At 45.0% G+C, this 12,183-nt stretch overlaps 4 protein-coding genes across 5 annotated transcripts; 2 read left to right on the forward strand and 2 right to left on the reverse strand.

Moving 5' to 3' along the window:
* Positions 1-43: 43 nt before the first annotated feature.
* Positions 44-3,769, reverse strand: LOC108152875 (monocyte to macrophage differentiation factor). Of its 2 annotated transcripts, XM_017282505.2 has the most exons (5): positions 3,532-3,769; positions 1,753-2,082; positions 1,483-1,673; positions 1,199-1,418; positions 44-1,135 (listed from the first exon to the last, which is right to left on the reverse strand). In XM_017282505.2, exons 2-5 carry the CDS (start codon positions 1,963-1,965, stop codon positions 854-856), a joined length of 906 nt encoding a protein of 301 aa, XP_017137994.1. In that variant the 5' UTR covers positions 1,966-2,082; positions 3,532-3,769; the 3' UTR covers positions 44-853. The 2 variants fall into 2 exon arrangements, with proteins under 2 accessions (XP_017137994.1, XP_017137995.1); XM_017282506.2 differs by lacking the exon at positions 3,532-3,769 and having other exon boundaries at positions 1,753-2,457.
* Positions 3,770-4,983: 1,214 nt separating this feature from the next.
* LOC108152874 (mitochondrial tRNA-specific 2-thiouridylase 1) lies at positions 4,984-6,637 on the reverse strand. The gene is made up of 2 exons (XM_017282504.2): positions 5,909-6,637; positions 4,984-5,851 (listed from the first exon to the last, which is right to left on the reverse strand). The coding sequence occupies exons 1-2, from the start codon at positions 6,560-6,562 to the stop codon at positions 5,342-5,344; spliced, it is 1,164 nt and encodes a 387-aa protein (XP_017137993.1). The 5' UTR covers positions 6,563-6,637; the 3' UTR covers positions 4,984-5,341.
* Positions 6,638-6,836: 199 nt separating this feature from the next.
* On the forward strand, positions 6,837-7,502 carry LOC108153501 (translation machinery-associated protein 7 homolog). The gene is made up of 2 exons (XM_017283552.2): positions 6,837-6,944; positions 7,001-7,502. Exon 2 carries the CDS (start codon positions 7,015-7,017, stop codon positions 7,207-7,209), a length of 195 nt encoding a protein of 64 aa, XP_017139041.1. The 5' UTR covers positions 6,837-6,944; positions 7,001-7,014; the 3' UTR covers positions 7,210-7,502.
* A 2,144-nt stretch (positions 7,503-9,646) lies between these two features.
* LOC108151945 (galactosylgalactosylxylosylprotein 3-beta-glucuronosyltransferase I) lies at positions 9,647-11,203 on the forward strand. The gene is made up of 2 exons (XM_017280880.2): positions 9,647-10,106; positions 10,174-11,203. The coding sequence occupies exons 1-2, from the start codon at positions 9,877-9,879 to the stop codon at positions 10,883-10,885; spliced, it is 942 nt and encodes a 313-aa protein (XP_017136369.1). The 5' UTR covers positions 9,647-9,876; the 3' UTR covers positions 10,886-11,203.
* Positions 11,204-12,183: the final 980 nt, after the last annotated feature.

Genomic DNA, 12,183 nt, shown 5'->3' on the forward strand with positions numbered 1-12,183 from the left:
AATATCGTACTACAATACATACATATGTATGTATAACCGTATATAATAGTTTATAATTATATATTTGTATATTTACTGATCTGATGTATATCTGTATATAAACATGTATATGTTATGCATGCTAGGCGGGCTTCTAGTGTTCAAAAGGCTGGGGAGGGTGGGCGGTCGTTTGAAAATTCATGTTATTCGTTTGTACAAATTGGGTTTTTGTTTTTTTGATTTTTGGGTCTGAGTTTTGCCTTTTGTCTGGTCGAAGTCTTTGAGAAACATATAGCTAAAACGTGAGCTTGTTGTATAATGTATATATGTGTATACAATATACAGTATGTATATAATATAAATCTGTCTGTATACATATGTATATGAATATCAATATCTAATATCGTACAGTACGCTACGGCTAAGAGTGTATATAATACATAATAAAGTAGTATATAATATATATTGTATTGTATGTATAAAATAAACATATATTGGGTGAGAAAAGTAGAGACATGAGCCACGTATAATTTGAATCTTTGGCAAGACCGCAGATACTGATCACAAGAATCGTTTCGATTTTAGTTTTTTTTAGTTTAGTCATTTGTTATTCTAGGCTACAACTATTGCTATTTCCATGCGCCAGGGTTTGGCATCATAAAATTTGGCTAATTATGGAGCAGCAGTGACTTGGGGGGTACCATCGTTCAAAGGAACACGTTACAAATGGCTGACAAAAGAGAGAACCCTTCGAATACACCGCGAATACATATAGGTACATATATAATATCGCACCCGAATCCCTGTTTTTAAGTACTCTAAGGTCTAAAACCGCTGTTTCTCTCCGCAGTGTTGTGTGTGCGTCCACTAACCACTAATCACTTATGCTAATGTCGCTGGGATAGAGGTTGACCAATATGGCATAATAGTGACAGCCGGCGGCCAGCACCACAAACAGGTGCCAGATGGCATGGGCCATGGGTATGAAGCCGTCCGACTTGAAGAACACAATGCCCAGTATGTAGAAGGCTCCACCGTACTTCAGCTGTATCATGCCGTGGAAGTGGTGGCCAGTCAGAACTACAACGAGGGCGGGCCCCAGGCCCATCACCAGATAGAAGAACGTCTCCAAGCACTTGTAGCGCTCGTGAAAGAGCTGTTGAGAGGAGGATTGCGATTGGTTGCGTTGTTACACAGTGGCGGCTCTTGCGACTCTCACCTGCTGGTAGGCAATGCCCACCCCAGCCATCAGCCAGATGACCCACTCCATCGAAAAGAGAATGGCCGAGTGGTCGGTATTTTCCAGCGTCAGCCAGGGAAAGTAGGAGCCAGCAATGAACACATAGATCATGGCCCGATCGCAGCGGTGCAGGACATTCTTTAGGCCCTGATACGTGCGCCAGCCGAACGCGGGCCAGGCCTTGTAGTTCCTCGGTGGTCTACAAAAAGGAAGGAAATCCATATAGAGACATTTTTAGAAAGCTATAACAGATTTACACTCACTTGTGCTCGGCACAGTAGCAGGAGCAGTGAAAGAACGTCGATATGGTGAAGAGCATGCACAGAGCACCACCGTACACCCACGAGACCAAATACTGGCTGGCGTTGGTGGAGCGCTCGAACAGCTTGATGGTCGCAAACAATGCCGGCAGTATCCACATCCCATGGGTAATCACGTTAGCCATCTGTTCAATCTGTTTATTGGGGTAAAGCAAATCAAAAGTAATTAGCAAATGGGAAGCCGAAAATAAAAGCCCGATGCGGGGGACCAACCTCTGTCGGCTGATAGGCACAGCCGGGCTTGGCCTTCGCATTCTTCCACTTGATGTTCCGCAGCTGGAGCTTCAGCGACGAGTTCGACTTGATAATGGATTTCCAGAATTTGCTGAAAAGATTCTCCAGAAACGAGTACTTGTTCTGGATATCCTGCATCAGGCTCATGCTGCCGTTGCCGTTCCCGTTGTTTCCGATGCCAATGGTGCTCATTGTGCTTCTGGGAGAGTGCGTACCGCGTACGATACAGATACAGGATACAGGCTACAGCTACAGCTACAGCTACAGCTACAGTAAGCAACAGCTACACCAGGTCGCCAGCGCGCGCAACTGCGGATGAGTTGGAAAATTGGTTGTCCGTGTTCTAAAAATTGATTGATTATATGTCTATCCACTGTCGAGTGGCCTTCGTTCGCTACCGTCATCCACCCATCCACTCAACCAGCCACCTAGCCAACCAGTCACCCAACCCAACAACCCCCAGCCAACCCCTACCACACACAAAGCATTCCCAATCTAAAAGTAGCCAAGCAATTGGTTGGGTTATGGCCAATTGATTATCACTTTGCCACTGGTCGTTGATGGCAGTTGATGGCTTATCACCGGGGCGAGCGGGAGAGGCAGGAGGTAGGAGAGGCACGGTGGCGTGCAGCACAGACAACGACACTGTTCCGATAAGAATTCAACAACAATGATTGCTGTTCGCAGACAGACCGAACATGGTAATCGTAATCGTAGATGTATTCGCACTCGTACTCGTATTCCCGGGCACTTGAGAATTTTCGTTAGCTCTCGTAACTTATATTTATTTGGTTTGCATATAAAACGGCTGGGTCGGCTCATATCAATTGCAAACACAATGGCCATTGGCCAGGGGCAGAGGCATGAGGCATGAGGACAAATGGATGTGCATCTGGATTTGGATGTGGATCATGATCTGAGTGGGGATTAAGTGTGCCTCTGACCCGGAGACTGACTGCAGTTGCGTCCAATTAGAGCTGTAGCAATTGACAGCACCAGAGAAAGCGGACGGACGGACAGACGGGCAGGGGAAACCAGTTCTCAGTTCTCAGTTCTGAGTGGCTGTCCCGCTTATCGCGCGTGTCTCCGAACATGACTCAAAGTCCAGGTCCGAGCATGATTACAATACATACTCGAGTGTATCTATATCGATGGGTGATGGGTGAGTGGCTTAGGGTAAGGTACGCAGTGCCGTCACGTAGAGTGAGCACTAAGAGGCCAGATACTCATGGTCAGGGTCTTGGGCGTCGAATTTATGCTGGATTCGCAAGATTCTTGAGACAGTACTTGATCGGGTCCAGCACCCACTGGGCATTTTACTGCCTGGGATCGTTGGAGACCTCCTAAAAGTATGCCTCAAATGCAGCTGGGGGTCACTCAAATCATAACGGAATGTGGGCCATGCATTCCTGCCACCCACACCTGCTGAGACCCCACCCCTGCTACCACCTGGGCTCGCCCAATTTCCATAACAACGAATATGCTAACGCTATAAATATCGCCGCCTCAGGGTATCCCCTATATTGGCTATTATGGCATCAGGAGGGGGGTAGTGGCTGGCTGGCTCGCACCGACTGTGGCTGGGCACGGGGCTGGGGATTAAGATAGCCACTGTCTGACAGATTCTATCGTGCTGTTAATCCAATTTGTTTGGATGTGTCGTCACGCCATTTGTTATGGCGACTCGGCTTTCCGTGTCGGCAGTTGAGCGTGTTTTCAAGATGTGTTATAGAATATCGGACTGGGAGTAAAACTTACAATAATGTTCTTGGGGCTGCAGAAGGAGATGCAGATGCTGCGACCGCGGTGGTGGCTGTGGCTGTGGCCGTGCCTGTGCCTGTGCCTGTGACTGCTGTGTGGATGGTGATGATGCCCTTACAGCCACACAGGACTCGCGCGTAGAAAATCCAAGAGCCACTACACTTTCACATCTGTTTGATAATTTGTTTATAAATCTAAATACGTCCGAGCGCACTCGCTGCACTTGCATCTCTGATATATCAATATATCGATATATATATTGTTTGTAGATAATATATTTGTAGGTGATATTTCTTTGCAGTGGCTAAAATATTATAATGGATATTTTTGTGAGATATAGATATATCATATACGAAACTACTCTAATGTTGTTTTATGACGTCAGATCAAATATACCCGCGACTTTTTCTACTTATGCACTAATCGGTATTTTTGTGCGATAAATGGAACGAATTTGGTGGTAACATGCTTGTTTTGAAAATAATACTTAGAGCCGACATCCGATTTTATGGTTGCTTAAAATTTAAATTAAAAGATTCTAAAGAGCGGCACCGATCGACAGCTAAATATCATCTAATATCGATGTTCTTTTGCTTGACAAATATCATATGATATTGGGATTCTCAAGACATCTAACAATCCTAGTTAAATTGTTATTGTTGTGCGATCGGAACAGCGTTAATCGCACCTAGAATAAATATTTTCATGTAGTTGTGTTTGATTACCATGAAAGTCACTACTGCCTTGGGCTCTGTCTTTTGGAGGATGGGTTGCTGGCTGCAAGCGAGGATCGAACCCTTTGGCGATGCAGTTGGCATTGGTATGTCTCTGAGGGTAGAGTTCTTTTGTTTGGCTACAATCGAAGTGAAAATGAATACATTTCGGGTACAAAAATACCATTTCCCTGTCGGACATGATCTTCAATATCCCTGGCATACATTGGTATAAATGAATTGAAACTTGAAATATTGTGGTGTATCTGACCATCAAATCGGTACTTAACGGATAACAAAGGAATAGCCCAAAATGGGAACCATCAATGTATTGGAAATGTCATGAAATATGTTGACTAAGAACAGACTATGAAATTTCTCAGATATGATAATATTAAACTTCAGTAGACTACAAAATAAGTACAGAAGACTTTTTCCAAGTCCACACACAGCATCCCAAAAATATAGGCTCTTTGAGAAAACGGTGTAAAATTTCTTCTATCCTTACGATATCATAAAGTTACCCCTGTGAACAACAATCACTGGTAAAACGTTCCTTCATAAGATTCATTATCGTATTTTTACAGAAAAGGCAAACAAACCCTCAGAAATTAGAGGGGTTATTTATCTCTTAAGGGAAACCAGAACAACAAACTGTAAATCGTCAGACAAGTCTCAATTCACCTTGAAAGTTGTTCTTATTCTTAAACATACAGCGAGTACAAGCCCAAGAAACTTAATTTGCAAGGAAAGACTATATTAAATGAATTTTATTGAAATTATTGCACACTCAAATCCGTTTTGGTGTAAAAAACTTTGGTATTCTTACAAAATAATTAACAAAACATTATAATCAGGGGGTCGACGTGTTCACATAAAATATTTTCGAGTGAATCTTTTGATTTCATGCAACACAACAAAACAGACATTCAAAATTTTCAGCCTTAACACAACCGAAGCCCTCTTGCTTGATTTGACCAAGCGCAATGGTGGGTCTGTTTGTTACGTCACAAATAAGTCTCATGAAAAGAATCACTTGCACTGCTTATGTAAAAGGGTTTTACATGCTTTGTGGAATCCCTTCGTGAATCTTGTCAGCTGGAGACGGTCTGGACCTGCGCCTGCTGATCGTGTGGGCAAGTCAGGGGATGGGCGCTCATAATGCGGCCTGCGCCCAGGCAGGCCACATCGTCATAGAACACCGCATACTGCCCGGGGGTGATGGCCCGCAGAGGCATATCCAGCAGCACCTCAAAGCCGCCATCAGGGCAGGAGCGGAGGCAGCAGTCAACGAGCGGCTTGGTGTGCTGGAAGCGAAAGCGGCATCGCAGGCTGCCTGCGGATGCGAGCCTCTGCTGGGATTGAACGCACAGCCAGTTGGGTGCCTCAATGTGGATGCGGGTGCTGAGGAGGGCAGGATGCTCGTGGCCGGCGGCCACATAGATGGTGTTGCTGGAAGCTTCCTTGCGGGCTACAAAGTACGGCTGTAAGAAGGAGCCGAGGCGGCAGCGCTGGCCCACGGTCCACTGGTGGATGCCTTCATGGCTACCCACAATGGCCCCACTGTCAATGTCCACGAATTGGCCGCTTTTGGAGGCGATGTACTACGGAGAAAGTGAGAGCTTGAGGACAGGAAGTGGGGAGCCATTGGATGGAATTACCTCGCGAATGAAGGACTTGAAGTCACGCTTGCCCACGAAGCAGATGCCGGTGCTCTCCCGTTTGTGGGCCAGGCGCTGGAGGCCTATTCGTCGGGCCAAATGCTTCACCTCGTTCTTGGCCAGATCGCCCAAGGGAAACATAGTGCGCTGCAGGGCCTGTCGCGGTATCCCCGCCAAGAAGAAGGTCTGATCTTTAAAGGTGTCCGCCGGTATGAGCAGGCGGGCCTCCCCTCCGTCCGCGCGATGCTCCAGAAAGTTACCTAGACTGTTACGAGCATAGTGGCCGGTTGCCACGGCATCGTAGCCGAGCTTGTCGAGGGCATGGCGGTGGAACAGGTCGAACTTGATGTGCCGGTTGCAGAGGATGTCCGGATTTGGAGTTAGGCCCTGCTGGTAGTCGTCCAAGAAAGCGCTGAACACCGCAGACCAGTACTCTTTCACGTAGTTCACCTGCCGCAGCTCGATCCCCAGCCGTTGACAAGCCCATTCCGCGTCTTTTAGATCCTGCTCGCCGCTGCAGCGGCCGGCCTCGTCGTGCTCGTCCCAGTTGCGCATAAAGACGCCCATGACGCGGTAGCCACGCTCCTTTAGCAGGTGGGCGCTCACAGCACTGTCCACCCCCCCGGACATGCCTACAACAATATTGCGGATCATTTATATTAATAAAAATTTGTACTTATATTTGTTTGCAAATGTTCCATTTAGGGATATTAAATATTGATACGCAAAAATATCGATATATATTTTTGGTTGATAACATCATTGAAGGAGATATTTTTTTTGAAATGGCCAATATATTAATATTTATATTTTTGTGCGATATATCATATACGGAAGAACTACTTTTCTGAACTTCGACATTCCTGTTGTTTTACGTCGTTAAAGCTACCCGCGACTTTATATTTTGCTTATCGATTCACAGGGTAAGTTTGAAAAAAATATCGGTACTTTTGTGCGATAAGCACCAATGCTAGTGCTCAATAATGTTTATCGATAAAGACTGTGACAACCAACCGTGTGGAGAAAACGTGATAAAGTGCGTGACAACTATTTTTGCTAAATTTATATTATTTTTTCACTCTTTGCATTTAGAACACTCTGAAATCATGACTGGACGTGAGGGTGGTAAAAAAAAACCATTGAAGGCGCCTAAGAAAGACGCCAAGGACATGGACGATGAGGAAATCGCATTCAAGCAAAAGCAGAAGGAGCAGCAGAAGGCCCTAGACGCAGCCAAGGCTAACGCCTCTAAGAAGGGACCCCTCGTCGGCGGCGGCATCAAGAAGTCCGGAAAGAAGTGATTGCACTGCCCACCAGCTGCCAGAAACGATATTCACACACAAACCAATAAGAAGAGGCAGAATCAGAACAACAGAAACACGAACATTTGCAGCTACCAGTTTTCGCGTCAGAACCATGGACCAAGATTTATTGTAGTGTGTGAAAACTAGAAGCATCTGTACCCTTTTTTTATACTTACCAATATGTACGATTAAATAATGCTATATTTATATAAGCTTGCATTATTTCCGTCTTGTGTGCGCTTGTTGGAACCACAATGGCAATCAAATAAACGGAGAATTTAGAAATTGTAGAGGCTGACTATAACTATATTCAGATATACTCTATACACATCTATATAGTAAGACGATAATGACGGTGTCCTTAGAGACGTGTGAATGTGCATTAGAATTCTCTAATCTAGCTGTAAATTTATAAAAATGTATTTAGATCCATAGGTATACATATATATATATGTACATATGTAAATCTGCGCTCGACAAGCTAGCTGTGCCTGGCACCACACGTGTCTGCACCGCCATCTAGATGTATGGATGCTTCCGATTTGGATACAAGTAGAGCCAAAGCTACCAGATGGCCTCCGCTGCACCCAAAGAACTTTTGGAAATGGAATAAGTCAAAGAAACCGGCAGCAAACTCTTTATTGGCACCCTTAATTGTTCACCCTGTTGAGAGCTTGCTCGCGATTGTAGCTCAGGTATAATGTTTCGAAGAATATGCAATAGGATAGTTAATAGTCACGGTCCATGTAGACCTCCACAAAAGATTCAAAAAGCTCGTCATCGGTGGCCTGGAGCTGGACCAGAGTGTTCAGCATTGGGAATTCATATAGAATTATAAAGTGTTCAAAAAGCTACTCTTCTGGCTTTGGCTTTTCTCCTTTGGCTTCACTGAATCGTGCTCCTCAGTTTTCTTCTCCCAGGTGTGCGAAGGCTTTCCCCGCAGCATTGAGACCTCGTGCATGACGCGATAGGAGTCAATCATCGCCTGGCGGTCGATGTTCACCGAAGCCAGCTCCTCGTCAGTCATTTGATCCACTTTGTAGTGCTCAGACAACTCTTCGTCCGTCATCTTGCAACAGCCGTGGAATACCAACTCGCGTTGGTTGTCCTTCGGTTGACCATTGGTAGACAAAGCTAGCCCCAAGTCGCCGGTGAATGCGATCTTCTCAGCGTGTATGGCGCTTTTGCAGGCCGGGGTGGCGTCCCCAGTTGGAGCGCCCATCTGAGCGTTGACCATCTTGCTTTTGCAGGCAAGAGTGGCGTCCCCAGTTAGAGCGCCCATCTGAGCGTTGACCATCTTGCTTTCACAGGCCAGAGTGGCCTCGCCTTTTGTAGAGGAAGAAATTTCAACTAATTCTTGTTTGGAGTCGCTCATCGCGCTTATTTTAAGAGTAATAATTGGCACAAGAACGCAAAATGAATGCTTTCAATTTTAAAGATGGCTGCTCAATGAGTCAGTAAAAATGGCAGGCACAATATATGTTCATTGACGGCTGTCAATTGAAATTAACCGCTTATAGCTAATCGCGAAGCGATAATGATTAATTTACCCAGTGCGACCATGTTCGTGCATAGCAGGAAGCTTCCGCCAGGTAGCACCCACATACGACCATATCGTTATCGCCTATGTTTATTTTGAATATTCGAATCTGGCTAACAGGGTGACCTTTTATGGTATTTGATATAATTTTCCTGTTTATTTTGACGTCGAAATTGAGTTGAAGTTTTTTTTACGGTATATCGGTATATAATGGTATATTTAATCAATTTCATGAATCTATTAAATTTTATTTCTAAAGGTATATCAAAGAACACAGGGCATATAGACTAACATACACAAGATTTGTTTAAATTTTCGCTCTCTCAAATCGTGTTTTCGCATTGTTTAGATTGCATTTAAATCCTTGTCGCTCATTCACTTTCAAGCAATTTATTTGTTGTTTTCTTCAAATCAGTTAAGGCTCTCTTTGAACCAGTAGGTAACAATGAGTCTCATTCCATGCGCAAAAGTTGCGGCAACAGTAATTTGTATGGCCAGACTCATGTGGGGCGGGATGCTCAACATTCGGCATACCCTAGGAAAAAGGATATTATATAACTGCAGAAATGTTTGTCATCCCAGGCTCTAATTAATGCACAAATTAGTCAGTCTCTGTTTTAAAGGTATTTCAACGATATTTTTGATAGACACTATACAATAAATGGAAGATTTTAAAACAAGCCAGTCAAGTAGAAAATTGATTTATTTATCGGATTAAATTATGTGGGCAGGGCTGAGGGCTCCACCTATCTAGTAATATTAAACCGAATATCACAATCGAGAAATATGGGTTCTGATCATGGCCAGAGAACGATTAACCCATTATCGACCAGTGGGTATTAAAATACTCTCCATGAAAATGATGCAGTATGAAGTGCAGTTCAGATGAAAGATATAGTGGGGTTTTTGTAGATAAAGAGGAAGGATAAGATGGATGTGAAAGAAGAAATTGCAAACAGTATTATTTTCTGCGGTTTAACTTAAGTTGTTCGCCTATCTAAATAGAGGGGGCTTAAGTGGGCTAAGCTTGTTTTTTCAATATATAATTGGCGACCAAAAAGCGGCTCCATCCGAATTTACCCAAAAACCTGAGAAACTGAGAGTCTGAGAGGCAGCTGCCCAAAATGGCTTACGCCAGCATGTCGGAGGCGCGCATTCGTCCGCGCCAAGTGCTGGTGCTCATCATAGTCTTCCTTATCGTGCTCAAGCTGGTCCACCACAATGGGAAGCACACCTGCCAGGGCCCAGAGTACCTGCAGGCCATGTACGCGCAGCAAGAGGCGGGCACATTGCCCAACATCTACGCCATAACGCCGACGTATGCGCGGCCAGCCCAAAAAGCGGAGTTGACCAGGTGAGCGTGGTCCCAAGAGGCCGGAAACTGCATTTCTAGCCTCTAACCACTGCCGATCTCCGTACAGACTGTCGCACCTGTTCATGCTGCTGCCAAACCTGCACTGGATCATTGTGGAGGATGCTAACAGTACCACGCCGCTGGTGCGCAGTCTGCTGCAGCGGGCGGGGCTTGAGAAGCGCTCCACGCAACTGAACATCAAGACGCCGCCCGAGTTCAAGCTGCAGGGTAAGGATCCCAACTGGATTAAGCCGCGCGGAGTAGAGCAGCGCAACATGGCGCTAGCTTGGCTGCGCACCCACGTGGATGTAGATAGACATGCCATTGTATTCTTCATGGATGATGACAACTCCTATTCCACGGAACTTTTCGCCGAGATGACTAAGATCAAGCCAGGCCACGTCGGCGTCTGGCCCGTTGGGCTGGTGGGAGGTCTCATGGTGGAACGGCCCATACTCAACGAGGACAAAACTCAGGTGGTGGGCTTCAACGCTGCATGGCAACCGAAGCGCCCCTTCCCCATCGACATGGCCGCTTTCGCCATCAGCATGGATCTATTCATTAAGAACCCGCAGGCCGTCTTCTCTTACGAGGTGCAGCGCGGCTACCAGGAGAGCGAAATCCTGCGACACCTCACCACGAGACAACAGCTCCAGCCGCTCGCCAACTCCTGTCGGGACGTGCTCGTCTGGCACACGCGCACCGAGAAGACGAAGCTCACCTCTGAGGATGCCCTTCAGCGCCAGGGAAAGCGCTCAGATTCTGGCATGGAGGTCTAGCGAAGATCTTGCCTCCCCGATTCGCCTGTACATACTTGTCACGCAACTGTTCCTCGTCCCATTACTTAATGCCTCAACTTAGTGAATTTATTGAACGTTTTTTTGCCCAGAATGTATTAACAAGAGCTTTTCTTATCTGTATACTGGCAAGGTATTCCCAACTTTGCTATTGAACATAACATTGCATCAAACTGCAACACAAGCAAATCTGCGGCTACCTTGCTCGTCTGTATAATATTATAGTTGTAAAATGCTCAAATACAATTTGTAACATATGTATCTAAGATTCTGTAACCGTATTATATTCTGTTGTCGATATGTTATGGTATTTCCTTATAAGTATTTTAGAAGCTACAGGAGCTCACAATATACATACATATGTATGTATACGAGATCAAGTTGCTTTTTCGCATATTTGGTCGGAAGGAAAGACGATAAATGCCGCTGATCGAGTTTCATTTTGTAAACATCAGCACACCAACCACCAACATATAGTATTTCCGATACAGTTAAAATGAGAATAGGTCTGGTTTGATGGCTGGCTCGTGTCGCTACACCTTTGGAATTTTAGATGCCATGCATATAGAATGGGTGGGCAGGTTAGGTGTTTCTGCGCAATGCCCAATACTCATAGCTGCCTCTAGCTGAAGGCAAATAAAAGACTTTGATTTGGATTTATAGTACAGTAAATATGATTTATTTTCCCCGGTTTTAGATTTAGTGTACAATTTCTTTCAATTTTGCTTGGTTTGTTTGTTCGGGTTATATAAAAAGCTACACTCTGCTTTTCGCCGAAATGTTCGAGAAATTCGCTCCTCTCCGCTCCGCTTCGTTCCTTTCGCTTTGCATCATATTTCATATGCTGCACGTTCGGCATAAACTACAATTGTGGCCCATTCATTGAACGTGATCTGATCTGGGCTGGCCGTCGAGCTTGGTCGACTTGGCTGTATGCTTGGCTTGCAGGATTATTATTCGATAGGTTTGTATAATATTCTTGTATATTTATAGGTAAAAAGCTCTGACAAGGCAACATAAGCTACAAAAGCTCTTGGGCAACAAACAGAAGGGGGAGCGATCTCCCCTAAGGGATTGGGTCCTGGGTATTGGGGATTGGCGACATTGGAGGCAAATGAAAACGGGCTGTCCATGGAATATACAATACATACATACATTCAGATTGGTGTGTTCGAGTATATAAATACGATTATACTGGGGTATGTACGAGTATGTAGTTTGCTTTTCTGTTTTTCTGTTTTTTTCTTTTGTTTATTTGTAGTTTTGTGTAGAAAAAAAAC

The sequence above is a fragment of the Drosophila miranda genome, chromosome XR, assembly GCF_003369915.1.
Source record: "Drosophila miranda strain MSH22 chromosome XR, D.miranda_PacBio2.1, whole genome shotgun sequence".
In the NCBI taxonomy this organism is placed as follows: domain Eukaryota; kingdom Metazoa; phylum Arthropoda; class Insecta; order Diptera; family Drosophilidae; genus Drosophila; species Drosophila miranda.

Bases quoted from the DNA above. Each gene is read 5' to 3' on its own strand.
- LOC108152875 (XM_017282505.2), bottom strand. From the start codon at position 1,965: ATGAGCACCATTGGCATCGGAAACAACGGGAACGGCAACGGCAGCATG. The intron at 1,674-1,752 runs GTTGGTCCCCCG...CCCAATAAACAG, and splicing joins GTGCCTATCAGCCGACAGAG to ATTGAACAGATGGCTAACGT. The intron at 1,136-1,198 runs GTGAGAGTCGCA...TCCTCTCAACAG, and splicing joins TGGGCATTGCCTACCAGCAG to CTCTTTCACGAGCGCTACAA.
- LOC108152874 (XM_017282504.2), bottom strand. From the start codon at position 6,562: ATGATCCGCAATATTGTTGTAGGCATGTCCGGGGGGGTGGACAGTGCT. The intron at 5,852-5,908 runs GTAATTCCATCC...CTTTCTCCGTAG, and splicing joins TCAAGTCCTTCATTCGCGAG to TACATCGCCTCCAAAAGCGG.
- LOC108153501 (XM_017283552.2), top strand. From the start codon at position 7,015: ATGACTGGACGTGAGGGTGGTAAAAAAAAACCATTGAAGGCGCCTAAG.
- LOC108151945 (XM_017280880.2), top strand. From the start codon at position 9,877: ATGGCTTACGCCAGCATGTCGGAGGCGCGCATTCGTCCGCGCCAAGTG. The intron at 10,107-10,173 runs GTGAGCGTGGTC...ATCTCCGTACAG, and splicing joins CAAAAAGCGGAGTTGACCAG to ACTGTCGCACCTGTTCATGC.